Source organism: Sebastes umbrosus, chromosome 11, assembly GCF_015220745.1.
Source record: "Sebastes umbrosus isolate fSebUmb1 chromosome 11, fSebUmb1.pri, whole genome shotgun sequence".
NCBI classification, from domain to species: domain Eukaryota; kingdom Metazoa; phylum Chordata; class Actinopteri; order Perciformes; family Sebastidae; genus Sebastes; species Sebastes umbrosus.
This window is the reverse complement of record NC_051279.1, coordinates 21,161,968-21,176,460: the sequence shown is the minus strand read 5'-3', so window position 1 is coordinate 21,176,460 and position 14,493 is coordinate 21,161,968. Positions and strand designations below refer to the sequence as shown.

At 40.9% G+C, this 14,493-nt stretch overlaps 1 protein-coding gene across 1 annotated transcript in view; it reads right to left on the bottom strand.

Moving 5' to 3' along the window:
- The window catches only part of lars2 (leucyl-tRNA synthetase 2, mitochondrial), a 41,973-nt gene that overhangs the window by 6,154 nt on the left and 21,326 nt on the right, over nucleotides 1-14,493 (bottom strand). Inside the window, exons 8-16 of the mRNA XM_037785435.1 lie at nucleotides 11,718-11,825; nucleotides 9,739-9,898; nucleotides 9,154-9,258; nucleotides 8,506-8,621; nucleotides 7,335-7,618; nucleotides 4,119-4,217; nucleotides 1,392-1,529; nucleotides 1,204-1,307; nucleotides 424-606 (exon numbers count right to left, since the gene is read on the bottom strand). Of these exons, the coding sequence (XP_037641363.1) occupies nucleotides 424-606; nucleotides 1,204-1,307; nucleotides 1,392-1,529; nucleotides 4,119-4,217; nucleotides 7,335-7,618; nucleotides 8,506-8,621; nucleotides 9,154-9,258; nucleotides 9,739-9,898; nucleotides 11,718-11,825 (1,297 nt within the window). The remainder of the gene's footprint in view (nucleotides 1-423; nucleotides 607-1,203; nucleotides 1,308-1,391; nucleotides 1,530-4,118; nucleotides 4,218-7,334; nucleotides 7,619-8,505; nucleotides 8,622-9,153; nucleotides 9,259-9,738; nucleotides 9,899-11,717; nucleotides 11,826-14,493) is intronic.

Sequence of the window (14,493 nt, the reverse complement as noted above, 5' to 3'; positions counted from 1 at the left end):
TTATATAGTCAAATTAAATGCAGGGACTTTCACAGTCATTTCACTAGAACAGCAGGTGATGGCCAAATCTTGTTACCTCACCCAAAATCTAATGCCTCAAAAAAGACAGTCATTTATCATTTATCGTGCCATCTTTACATACGTCAATCCTGTAGCAAAAAAAAATAATTATAGATGATTTAAATGAATGTTTGGAACATTTTAATGACCGCTTTTTTAATGTAAGGCAGTTAAAAGTGAATATGAGTTGAACATAGCGTAACACAAATGTGATGTTGTATAAAGTATGTATATGATAAATATGATGTACTGGATTTTGGACCCCAGGAAAACTAGCTGGTGCCATTGGCATCAGCTAATGGGGATCCTTTTTTAAATAAATAATAAATAAATAAATAAATGAATAAGGTGTAATTTGCTCACTCTTCACATTCCAGAGGATGTCCTGTTCGGGTGGTGCGGCATAAAGGGTGTAGAGTCGGACGGTGTCCACGCCGTACTGCTGCACCACCTCCTGGGGGTCCAGACCGTTGTGTTTAGACTTGCTCATCTTCTCCCACGTAACCTCAACACGACCACCGCCGCCATGCACCACCGGCTCCTTATCTAGAAGAGGCAGGTTAGGGGTCAGATATTGCTAGACAAAATGACGACTCTCTCTAAGCGTTTTATATAAAACCAAATTTTATAATCTCACTGTGTGTTTTTATTTTTTTACTTTTATTGTTTCCTACTGGCTCCTGTTTCATCATAATTAGTAAAAGACATAAGAAAGTTTAAGCAAAATGTAAGGCCTAGTCAATCTGAGTCTATAACATCAGGATCAAGTGTCTGAAAGCCATCAGCATCTCCTAATTATCCCGTTACCAAGCAATAGAGAGAAGCTGAAGATCCTTGGGCGTGAGGCCAATTGTAAGAGACCTCTTACGTCTCTTCGAAGGATTTCTTGTAATTTTAATTTTGTCAAGAGTAGGTTAACTTGTCACTCAATAAGGACAATCTATAAATCACATAACAGAGAGGGATTGCAGCACAAAAGGGATGAGGTAGGATATTGATGTCACTACATACTACGTTAAAAAAACATTACATACTACGATAAAAAAACAAAATGTTGTCTTGAAGAAAGGAAGCCCTCTGCTCTCCCGACTGTTACAGATGTGCCACACTGACAAACACCCTGCAGATTCAGGTAGTGTGTACCTGTGAAGTCTATTTCTTCTCTCTTTACGTACTGGCCGCTGTCCGCCAGTTTGAAAGTCTGGCCCTTGATCAGACCCTGAACCAGCAGCTTCCGAAAAGGCTCCCTGAATGACACAAAGAGAGAGTTAATTAACATGCACACACGTATGTGCACAGCAAAAGCAGATAGAGCACTGTGTGTACTGTACCTGTGAGCGACAAGACCCTGATCCTTGCAGAAGTGACAGAGGAAGCGAGCGTAGTACAAGTGCATGACGGCGTGCTCCTTCCCTCCGATGTACACGTCCACGGGTAGCCAGTGATCCGCTAGGTGACGCTCAAAAGGCCTGGAGAGGAAGAAGCTGTCTCTGAATTTATGGTATTAAGAGATATGTTAACAATACGTCTTAATGTGGGAGACGCTTAGTTTAAGTGGCCATTTCTGTAGTCTTATTAATTTTGCACTGCACTTCCCAGACATCAAATGTAAAACACTGTGTCAAACACTGTGACATCTTCCTTCCTTCGATTTTCTGTTGATGAAGTTTATGTAGATGTTGTTGTCTCTTTTCTAATTGATCCGCGCTTACTACCAATGCTCGTGCCAACTACTACGACTAAATATCAAATGCACGACTTCCTGTTTCACAGAGAACCTATTTCTTTTCAGGAAACAGACACTACATGTTTAGAACAGATTACGTAAGAGCTTTGATAACCTAGATATTAGAGCTGCAATGATTAATCGATTAGTTGTCAACTATTAAATGAATCGCTAACTATTTAGATTATCAATTAATAAGTATTTTTTTAAGAAAACAAAAGTCAAAATTCTCTGATTCCAGCTTCTTAAATGTGAATATTTTCTGGTTTCTTTACTTCTCTATGACAGTAAACTGAATATCTTTGAGTTGTTGACAAAACAAGACATTTGAGGACGTCATCTTGGGCTTTGGGAAACACTGATTGACATTTTTCACAATTTTCTGACATTTTATAGACCAAACAACTGATCGAGAAAATAATCAACAGATTAATCAAAAATGAAAATAATCGTTAGTTGTATCCCTACTAGATATACACTATGTGGTGTTAAGATTATAAACCTTTTACTAATGGAGTTTTATTTTTACCGTTATACTATGTATTATTTGTTCTCTTTTTTATCTTTATCTATTGTGGTGCATTTTGTTCTATTTCATTTTTTGGACTTTTATTTGCCTGACTTTATCTGATTATAGTGCTAAAATGTTTAATAAAGATTTTACAGTGTAAAACTCTTTGTAACTTTGTTTTGAAAAGCGATATAAATAAAGTTACAAAGAATTTTACACTGTCAAATCTTTATTAAACATTTCAGCACCATAATCAGATAAAGTCAGGCAAATTAAAGTCCAGAAAATGAAATATAACAAAATACACCACAATAGATAAAGATAAAAAAAAGAGTGAAATGAACAAATAATACATTACAATAGTGTAATACAAATAGTACAGTAGCAAAGCAGACTTTTGTCTTTATAAAATGTTCTTAGAAATGCATTTTTTTACATAGCATTCGTTGTTGTTATGTGCTTTATACACATGCACACACACTTCCTCTAGGGGGCAGGCTGAATCTGACACACAAGTATACAGGGATGAAGCGAACAGAAGCATCCTGAAGCTTCCTCTATCTCACTGGCTTCACAGCGAAAAGAAAAAAATGTGGTCAAGTTATTATTCGTTTTAAAATTCGGCTCAGAAGACTTCCTCTGAACTCAGCTTCTCATGTTAACAGTCAAGTATTTGTGGAGAAAAATCCATCAAAGATGAACTGAGACTGGGCCGTTTCTTTCAGATTTCGAGCTGCATGTGGTTAGCCTGCCCGGCGTGGTGGTCAGCAGAGGCAGAGATTCCACCTAATGATGCTTTTCAGGGCAGTCTGCTATCTCTGTGTGTCACATTTCACACCAGTCATTACTCTCCTCCACTCTTCTCTGCCTCTCTGGCTGATGGCGTCAGCGGATAATTGAACCGGGGGAAAAAAGTTATGAACTCACAAGGCTGAAAATAATTTAGCCTGTTTGTTGGTATCAGGCCGGGGAACTATAATACATAACCACACACACACACTTTCACACAACACCCTCCTCCTATTTCCTTCCTCTTGCTTGCTACTTTCAACATCTTCTGCCTCCTATTTTCATCGTTTCCCCTTGTGCACATAAGGCTCAGCGGGCTAACTGAAATGCACAAATAGCGTAATTGCTTTTTCTGTTGTGCCATAATCTGTCCCGCTAAGAAAAGTGATGGGGAGAGCGGTGCCCCTCCTTTTAAAGCAGCTTTACAGCTAGGTCAGGGCACTGGGAAATTAATCTCTTTTGTTGAGCTCAGGGTATCGCCGCCATCCCAGCAGGTGACAGCCATAGCTCCATAATCTCTATTGGCAGGGAATGCAAGTTCCAGGCAAGGGTGTGTGTGTGTGTGTGTGTGTGTGTGTGTGTGTGTGTGACTGTGTGAGTGTACACAGGCAGTATATGCATGTTTGAAACAAATAAGTGGGAGAGAGTGGGTGATCTTACAGTGAGCATAATTATGTGTTTGAGAACAACTTTCAAATGGTGCATATAGACCAAAGTGTGTACGTGGAAGTGCAATGCGTGTGTGTGTGTGTGTGTGTGTGTGTGTGTGAGGCAAGAGAGAACATCAAGTTTCTATTGACGTAACAGAGATTACATAGAGACAAATTTATTTTTTTAAATATCTAAAAACAGATATGCTTATCCGCCCACTGCTGGAGAAACAGCTTTCTCTTTCTTTTCATGTTCATTTGAACGAGGAGAGTGTAAATAAGACTGTGCAATTTGTGCTAAAAATCTGTCACAGTGTTAGAAAACAGATGCAAAAAATAAAGAGCTTACATTTGCAAGTCTCGGGAGGAGGGCTGTTCATACCTGTGTGGGTTATGAGGGTCTGTGTATCTGAAGTAATACCAGGCGGAGTCCACAAATGTGTCCATGGTGTCGGTCTCCCTCCTTGCTGGGCCCTTACATCTGACAGAGAGGCACAACAATCAATATCAGGCAGGCAAATTAAAATGCAAACAAATGAATTATCTCTGTTTGTATGCTATGCAAAATGGCACATTATGTGATTTGTGTGCGTGTGTGTATAAAGCTGGCTCCATCTGGACGTGGGGGGTCATGTCCCTGTAGAGAAGCACAGCTGAAGCCAGACTGGCACCAGCGCTCTGTTCCTGTGCCCTGACTAAACAGGCTGTGCTAACAGGGAACGAGCTGGCAGGCCCAACACATGATCATGTGTTTGTGTTGGAAATGCCACCTCGTGGCCCCTTTCTATTCAAGCCAAACAGCACTTGGGTACGTGAAGCGAGTCTGCCAACATCGCTCTCGCAGTGGAGTAGAAGACATTTGCAAAGACACGGGAAAAAGAGAGCTTTTCTTTTTGTTCGGATTTAAAGCACTTTATGGAACGGCGAAAGCGTTGTCTGCCTTTTCCTTTATAATGAGTCTCAATAGAGTTAAAAATCAGTGTCCCAGAGAGATAAACAGAAGCAAAGCTCTGAGCTTTACTATGTGCAACAGAGCAGGTATCGTTTCCTGGACCTTATGGGATGTCTCTCTCTCTCTTTCTGACTCACACAAACATTCATCTCACAGTCAAATGTCTTAATATCACACTCACTAACAGAGGCACACACCCCTCGACCACCTACCATACTGGTCTATAATAAGGCAGTGATGATGAGGTATGAGCTGTAGGTTGCCTAGCAACAAGGCTAAGGTGTAGCAAGGTTAATATTTGGAAGCCAGGTGGTATTTCATATGATAAAAAACCCAGCCGTACTTTCAATCACAAAAGAATACAAAAATAGAAACTTTTGTACAAAAAATAAATAATAATCTGCTCAAGCCACCTCCTCTCTCACACCACACCGGCCAATCAGAGGCCAGATTGTGGTCATTTGACAGACAGTCAGACTACTGAGGATCAGATTAGACAACACTAGGGGTGTAAGAAAATATCAATACACATGAGTGATATTAAGTGTTGTGATACTTTATTGATTCTCCAAAACATTATGGATTTTTAATTAACCTCTTAAAAATCTGAGTTTAGAGTGAAGATACTGGCAGCATATAAAACCTAAGGAATCTATTGGTACCAACCATGTCATGCTAGCTTGTCGCAAAGGAGGTTAAATAACGATCCAAATTTACGCCAAATTTTGGGAAGGAAAAACATACCGACTGTGAGATAATGCAGTTTTTAGCATGCAGTACAAATGTGTTATTTTTGCCTATTCTAAAATGCCGTGTTTCTGGTGTGTTCTTTATACTATGACAATCTTCCTAAAATTAGATAAAAAAAAAATCCTAATATATCGCCTTGCTTACAGTATCGCAATATATTGAATCGTTACCCCGGTATCATGACACGTATCGCATCACCAGATTATTGCCAACACACAGTCCTAGACAACACACAGAGGTACTCTCTCTGGAGATGGCCCTTCTCTAAGCCATGAAAGGAGCCAAACATCAACAGTAGGTGATTAAATCTGAAGCAACCTGTATGTACGGGTGTGTAAAGTGTGAGTGTGTGTTTGCAGGATGAGCCAGAAAGAGCCAAAAGGCTCTCAAACAGATGAGGCAAGAGAGGCAGCTGCCCACTCCACAAAGGCTCTCCTCCCATGGAAAATAGCCCTCCATCTGCTGCTGTGAGTCTGTGAATGTGTGCTGTGCTAACTAGGTGGTCTCTCTTTTTTTACCTGTGAATTCGTGGAACAACACACGCTTGCATGCACACCTTCCCGGCCGGGCTAAGCCGAGGCAAGGGTTCAGTTGGCAGGCCAATTTGCAGCGCCGCAGTGGGGTCGGAGACGAGACGAACGCCCAGGAAATGACTTCTTCAAGGACAAATAAAACTGCACTTCTGCCGCCCATCTCTCACCACCCTGCTCGACTGTGTTCCACTCAAACTTTAATTGGACATGGTCGACGAGTGAAGGGAACAAATTTCCACAGACACTTAACAACGGAGGGGAGATGGGAAGAGAGGCGATAACGCCGTCTTGACGATTATAGCCATCAATCACTGCTGATGGGGAGGAATTATAGAAGCTTTGTGGAAGTGACTGAACACAATCTGATGACTTGTGCCATCTGCGACTGAGTGGGCCATTGTTTTAATCAACATGGTGCCATGACGGTGATTAGTCTCATTCACAGAGGAATTCCCATGTCAGCGAGGGACTCGGGAGACGCTGGCTGAGTAGGCATTCTCAAACCTTTTCAAACACGTTCACTGAGATGACTCGCTGTGTGTGTGTGTGTGTGTGTGTGTGTGTGTGTGTGTAATTACGCCTGTGTACAAGAGGTTAATGTGTGTGCTTGCATGTGCAGTATTTGTGTGTGTCTCACGAGGCACAGCTGGCTTACGTAACCCTCCATCATCATCTCATGCTGCTCCTGTCACAGATGCCACTCATTACACAACCCCATCAGAGGAAAATTATTAATCACACAATTCACAGGCTCGCTCTCGATGCTCTGTGTTCCTGTAAAGCTGTCAATCCTCTCAGCCTGCGCTGACAGCGGGCTCATTTAGTCGGTACTGGTCCCCCGAGGAAATATAGGAAGTTAAAGAGGAGAGGTTTGTCACCGGAGAGGGTTTACACATAATTCAATTCTCACTCCACAAACACCATAATGGACAGGATCATTTCCCAGATCGCTTGTGTCGTGTCAAAAAGAAATAACATGTCCATCCACCCTTTCTGCATCCTATTTACAATATCACACTGGTCTGCTAATGATGCAGTGCTACAGGCGGTGGCTCAGTGACTTGCTCAAGGGTGCTTCAGCAGGGTGGTTTGCTTACTGGGCAAATGGTTATAAGTATAAAAAGATATTTAAAGGATTCCCACATTCACTTTGACAAGACTTTTCAAATTCTTCATGTCAAAATCACTTGTTTAAGTCAGGGGTTCACAATCTTTTTGGCCTTTGACCCCATAAAATTAAGGAGTGTATTCTTGTGACCAGTTGTCATAAGCATGCATATGCCTATGCGTTGTGGTCAGATACATCTGTCACCTTACCATGTTGAAAATAAAACATTTAAATAAAACATCTCAGTGTTCTCACCTGGGACACTTGCAGTTGACCCAGTCATGAGCAGCCTCCAGCGGCGACGCACCCTTTCCTTTGAGAGACGGCATCTTTGGTAATGTGACTGGCAACTCTTCCTCAGGGACGGCAACTGGACCACAAGACCCACAATGCACCACGGGGATGGGTGTGCCCCAGTACCGCTGTCTTGATATCAACCAGTCCCTGAGCTTGGAGCTGGTAAGGTGGCCGCCAATCTTCTGCCCTCTGGCCTTCTGGGTAATGGAGTCAAACGCCTGCTCTCTTGAGAAGCCTGAGAACTACAGAAAGAAAAAAGACAAAAGAGCGTTCAATTTTCAATTTTCTATAAAGGTTAAAAGGGAGAACATGTACTAGACTTATGGGGCAAAATCATAGTTTAATTATAGCTATGTGCAGCTGTGAGTCGGGGCCGGCAATGTTGAAGAAGTCGAAGAAGAAGAAGTCGAAGAAGAAGAAGAAGAAGAAGAAGAAGAAGAAGAAGAAGAAGAAGAAGAAGAAGAAGAAGAAGAATACAGGAGGGTCCATTATCATTAAACATTTAAGGCATTAGCATGTTCACTCCACCTCAACCGGGCCTCGAACTCACAACCTCAAACACCAAGGGAAAGTCAGTATCTATGCTATAGTGACTATAGAGTTGCATGTAAAGGCAGATTTCAAACTAGTGTCAAAAATTCAGTTTTCGAGACAAAAATAGAGAGAACATAGAGAGAAAATCAAATCTGGCTGGACAGTCTGAAGATTCAAGTTTGGTGTCAATTGAGCCAAAAATGTGGGAGGAGAAATGTTTAATTAGTTTTCCAGTTTTTGAGAAAAACAGAATGATGGATTTCGGAATTCCTGCCAGTTTGAAGCATCTGAACATTTCTGCAAACTTGGACCTACAATTTGGTGAAAGTTGCAAATTTGTAGCACGCACGGCTGATTTGTTAAGAAGTTTTAAACTTTAGGCATTTGCTGTTCCGCCACTATCAGGACTATTAGCCCACAAAGCCAGTTGAGGAAGTTTAGCATAGGACTGGACCTCTGTGCAAAGTTTGGTTTATTTTCATGTATGGAAAGTCAGATTTCCTAGGAAGAAGAAGAATATTGACAAAAACAAGAGCTAATAATCATGAGTCATTTGCATTTTATCAATGCTGTGGTCATCATCAACAGTACGGACCTCATCAGAGTTGATCAGAGTTTGCATCCCGTCTTCGTCACTTTTCAGCACGGTGGTCCACCTCAGATTCAGAGCTCTGGCCACAGACCGATCCTCCTCACTACAGTCTGGGATACCTGTCAGACAAAGGTGCAGCATAAAACCATGTACACCATGCATCATGTTGCATAGTAAAAAAAAACATGGGCACACACATAACCGATCTCTTGAGAGAAAAAACCTCCCTGATGTGACGCTAAGCACGCTGTGATGGGACTAATCGTTAATAATCCCTTGGGTTCCACCTCCACTCTCTAAAAGACAAACACCCACTAGTTTCACATCATTATGGCCTCCACAATACAGCAAAGACATACAGCAAAAGTGTCCATTTTCAAAATGCTATAGTGTTAAGGCAGCAATCAAATCCACTAAAAACTTCTCCTGCTTCTCATCTTTATTTACGTCTCCTCATTTATGTTTGGTGCAGATTTAATTAGGTAAAATCAAAAAGGGATGATTATTCACCTCATCAATGGACCTCGTGAAGTGTTTTTGTTTGTTCATGTATTCAGCCTCTGTCTTTAATATCCGCTCAGAGATGAATACTAATCACTTTCTTACTTACCTGCTACAACCCAGCCACACACATACACACCAATAACTCACCTATAACAGTATCCAGATAGCCGTCAAACGCCTCCTTGTGTGAGATGATCAGGGGAACCTCGTGGCCGGTGAACAGGTTGTGAGCGGTGACCTCTGTGAGGGAGTCTGAGAGAGCAGAGTGCAGGAGGAGGTGTGAGAGAGGCGGCGCTGCGTCCCCTGGTAGCTCATTATAATCATTCACCACTGAGGCAGAGAAAACCTCAAGGGAATCTCAATTAACATATACTCAGTCCACTGCGGCGACTACATCCATACCTTGACAGCATTATGGTTAAATAAACATATTTACATGAGCAAAGTCCCAAACATGCATCCATATGGAATATATGTAGACAGTATTAATGAAACGCCAAAAAACATGTAGTTCCCTCTTCATATGAGAATGGATTTTTGTTCACTATAGCACCACTTTTGTTAATCAGGCACTCAATAAAGAACACATTTAAGGATCACAACCTTTTTTCAAGTGCTGACAGCATGCAGGTGTAGAGGAGTAAGCCATCTTACCCCTGAAAAAAGTAATGAATTTAGTTGCTGATAAGGAAAAATCTAAACACAGACTGGGATCAGTGTGGAGCTGCTCACCTCTGCCTGGCTGAAAGGCTCTCTCCAGGACCGAGCGGACTGAGCTGCTGCCGTGCAGCAGTCTGTGGGAGGGCAGGACGGCTAGGTAAGCCGCTCCGAACACCGTCTCTGGGGAGGAGCAGTAGGCTGACAGGGTCTCCCCCGTCTCCTCCCCGTTCACCTGGGAGATAAGAGAAGAAGCATGTGGGAACGTCTCTGACGTCCAGCTGCACTGGAGACGATTTAATGAGGACCTTCTGGCTCCTAAGGCCGTCACACAGAGTGGTTTATTCTAAAATATGATGTCTACCATGTATGTTAAACATTTTACAGGGTACATTTTCAGTCATTTTATACAACGGCGTATGTGGGTGGAAAAAATAAAAATAAATACATTACGGAGCCGGGGGAAGTGGCTAATATTTCAAGAAAAAACTCTGAATTTACAAGAAAAAAAACGTATATATTCTTTGATATCAGAAAAACATATTAAACAGTTAAATTGTCCATTTGTACATGGTACATTTTATCAGCCTATTTTATCTGTAGTCTGGGATTCTTCCTATAATTATCATTACTGTCAATGCGTACTTTTTTTTAATTATTTATATTATTTTATTTCTTTTTTCATCATATTTTCTTTGTTTAAATTTAATTTAACTTTGTTTTTTGTTCTTCATCCTTTTTGCACCGGCAATGGACAAGGGTTGGGAGGGTGAAACATATCAAAATATGGAGGAACAATCATTTACATTTGTGCTCTATTCGTATGTTTCTGTACACCTGATGTTACTCCCAATAAATTATTACGGAAAAAATAAATCTGAACAATAGTGGGGTTTTTTTTAGCATTTAGCTCAAAGCACAGTTGTGTCTAAGTGAACTTTTGTTTTTAATGGACATGAAGCACATCCATGTGTGACGGCACTTTCATTCATTGCACTTTACTGTCTTTGTATTTTATTGTTTACTTGGTCCCCCTGTATACTGAGTATTGTCTATGGAGAGAATGAGAATAAATTCTATATTTAACCATGAACATACAGCCATACAGAGCTGCTAGCATGGTTGTAGTCTTGTTGCTGTTTCAAGACATCAATTGTGGGATCCGGGGAAGAGCATTTGTCATAGAATAAATGATTAACAAATAGTCTATTGGAGCCTCAATTCAACACATGCAACATCAAGCTTTTTGATCCATAATGAGGCTACTCAATGTCTTTAATCTTATAATTATTTATAGATGACACACTCATTCTAGGGGGTTCTGGGGTAATTAGTATATGTCATGTTTTAGAAGAGATACTAATACATATCTTCAGCCCCCTGGGGAGATAAACCAGTGTCCCTGTGACAATGTATGATGATGTAATATAAGACAAGCAGCCATTCAATTAAAAACGACCCCTGGTCTTCACTTTAATTATGCATTCTGCCAGAGAAACCCCCTCCCATATGCATAAAGACAGACAGAAAAAACACAAAAGCACTCTCACTTCCTCTAACGCTCTTTCCTCTATTAATATGAAGACTTTTTAAATTAAGGGACTGACTTGAGTAACCATTTTTCTGATTCATTTTCAAGGAGAACGGTTTAATAAGGGTGCTCATGGGGCTCTCAGTGGGCTCTTTGCGCAAACCACAGACGTGGGAAGAACTGTAAATACGGCTTTTAGGAAACTCAATAGAAAGTAATCTGTGACATCATGTGTTTGGGTAAATTGCCACTTGCAGATGGGTGCACCCGCTGAACGCGAACAACAAGAGTGGCGATTTTTTATGTTTTGGTGCATGATTTCCAATAGAAATACATAAATAAACAGAGGAATCCGAAATAAAGCAAGCAATCAGTGCTCGGGGAGAAAGAGATGAAAAAGCGAGGCTGGGAAGGGAGAGCCACAGGGAAACACTCGGTGGAGAAAAAAAGGTTGAGAGATTGAAAGGAAGCGAGAATGATGAATGAATAAAAAGTGTGAAGGGTGAAGGGAGCTAAGATTCACCTTGAGTCTGAAATCGAAGTAGCATCCGGTGCACTCTCCGATCCAGTTTGCCTGCATGGATTTGACGCCGTACCACTCTGGAAGGTCTGCCAGGGCGTCCAGGAGAGGCTGGAGGCAGAAACAAACACAAGTTTACTACTTTGTACAAGTTTAAAAAGAGCTAATTTTCACTTTCCACTGCGGAAAAAAATATATTTTTTTGAAGGGGGGGGCAAGCAGTTCCTCATAAGTTTGTGGCTGTCGAGGATAATGCAATTGACTTCAACTCAGTCGGGCCTCTTTCAAAGCCTAAGCAATTTATTTTTGACAAAGCAGCAGAGCCGACCAGGTCACATTATGCAGACAAAGAGGGATTTTCAAATATCCTGACCTCCACTCGCCCTACTTTCTTTGATATCACAAAGCAATCGCCTATAAAGTGCACACATACACACACACACTCTCTCTCGTGCACACACACACACACACACCAACAACAGTTATTCTGCATGATTAAAGGAAGCTATGCATATCAACGAGGCTCAGGCCAAAAAGCCACAGCTGGGTCTGAGGCCGGAGATGTTCGAACTCTCCATTTCCTTTTCAGTCTGTCACAATCTATTACCCACAATCCCCCACACTGTGCTGCTCGGCCTGCAGTACCTCATCACTGCGATATCAATACAAACATAAACACTGGCTATAGTCATCACCAGCACGGCCGCGGAGTTCGTTGGTTATGGATTTGCTCCAGAAAAGAGACACGAATCCCAGCGAATGTGTGTCAGCATGACGGAGAGACTCTTTGGAGGAGACGCAGCAAAACAAAGATGTTACCAGCGGCAACGGAGGAAAAAAACAACAACTAATGATGGCTTTAAACAGAGAGGCAGTAAATGTTTCTACTTTCCTGGATTAGAAAATATAGTTTGGCACAGAAGCGGGAGTAACTGAAAGATGTACAGCAAGGACAGGAGTCTCCATGGCAACTAAGAAAAGCTTGAGAGAAAAAAGGATGGTATGGCAATAACCAAGGATTGTAGACAAAGAAAGAGACAAGTACACTTCTGACAAAAATGTTACACAATGCAGCAATACAAATGGTTCAGGAATTTGAACCAGCAACCTCCAAGTCACATGTTTGTAGTTAATGTACCTAAATGTAGGTCTGGGCGATAATTCAATATGATAAGTTATCGTCTTTCAATGGAATCATATCGTGATGAAATCACATATCGAGATATCGGGATACACAAATAAATATACATATTTTGAGGGAATATCATTTGAAGATTGCGGTTTTACAACAATTTTACAACATTTTTCTATAGATTCACTTGAAACTGTTTATGCTTATTTTACAGTAACGTTCTTTATTAAATGAGAAAATACGCAGTACTTTTAATTTGTATTTAATTCACACAAGAGTATACAAAAATGGGATTTACCGCGTGGTTATTTTTACCCACCAGAAAACATACCATATTGTGATATATATCATTATCGTGATATAAAACAACAAGGGCTGTCAAAGTTCACGCGATAATAACGCATTAACGCAAATTCATTTAACGGCGCAAATTTCTTTAATGCATTAACGCAATCGATTTGGAGGTTGTAGCAGGCTGAATTTTAAAGTTAGAGAAAAGATACTGGCATCATATGAAACTAGAAAACCTTAGGAATCCAGTGGTACCAACCATGTCATACTAGTTTGTCATGAAGGTGGTTAAATAATGCTCCAAACGTACGCTAAATTTTAGCGAGAAAAAAACGTCATAGCCATTTTCAAAGGGGTCCCCTTGACCTCTGACCTCAAGATATGTGAATGAAAATAGGTTCTATGGGTACCCACGAGTCTCCCCTTTACAGATATGCCCACTTTATGATAATCACATGCAGTTTGGGGCAAGTCATAGTCAAGTCAGCACACTGACAGCTGTTGTTGCCTGTTGGGCTGCAGTTTGCCATGTTATGATTTGAGCATATTGTTTATGCTAAATGCAGTTCCTGTGAGGATTTCTGGACAATATTTGTCATTGTTTTGTGTTGTTAATTGATTTCCAATAATAAATATATACATACATTTGCATAAAGCAGCATATTTGCCCACTTCCATGTTGATAAGAGTATTAAATACTTGACAAATCTCCCTTTAAGGTACATTTTAAACAGATGTGTGATTAATTTGCGATTAATCGTGATTAATCATGGACAATCATGCGAGTAATCGTGATCAAATATTTTAATTGATTGACAGCCCTAGAAATGACCTACAGTATATCGGGATAATAGATTTTGGCCATAGCGCCCAGAATGACAAAACACCTTTAGTAGCTCATATTTGAGCAATATTATAGCTGAACAACACAATGAGCTCTCAGTGTGTGAATCATTTAGATGTCAGTGCAGGGTAATGGGCAGGCGGCATGTGTGCCAGAGTGCAACAAGTGTGATTATGCATGAAATTGAAAACGTGATCATTTTGCATCCAACGCGCTTCACGTCCAAAAAAAATCCATCTTAGTAATAATGCAGTCATCTGTGTCCTGGAACAAACAATACGGTTATGATTCATGAGGAAACTCTTTCAGTACAACGTGGAACAACCTGACAGCTAGATGACTGCTGAGTAAATACTGTCTGAAGTTAATGTTGTCTAACAGACTCAAACACGTGTACAGGCCGACACAGCAGAGAAACGCACACGCGGGAAATCACAGTCCAATTACAGCGCGGCCCTCCTTTTGCTCCATCTGCCTTTCTCACTTCTTTTCCTCAACACCTTCCTCTTCCT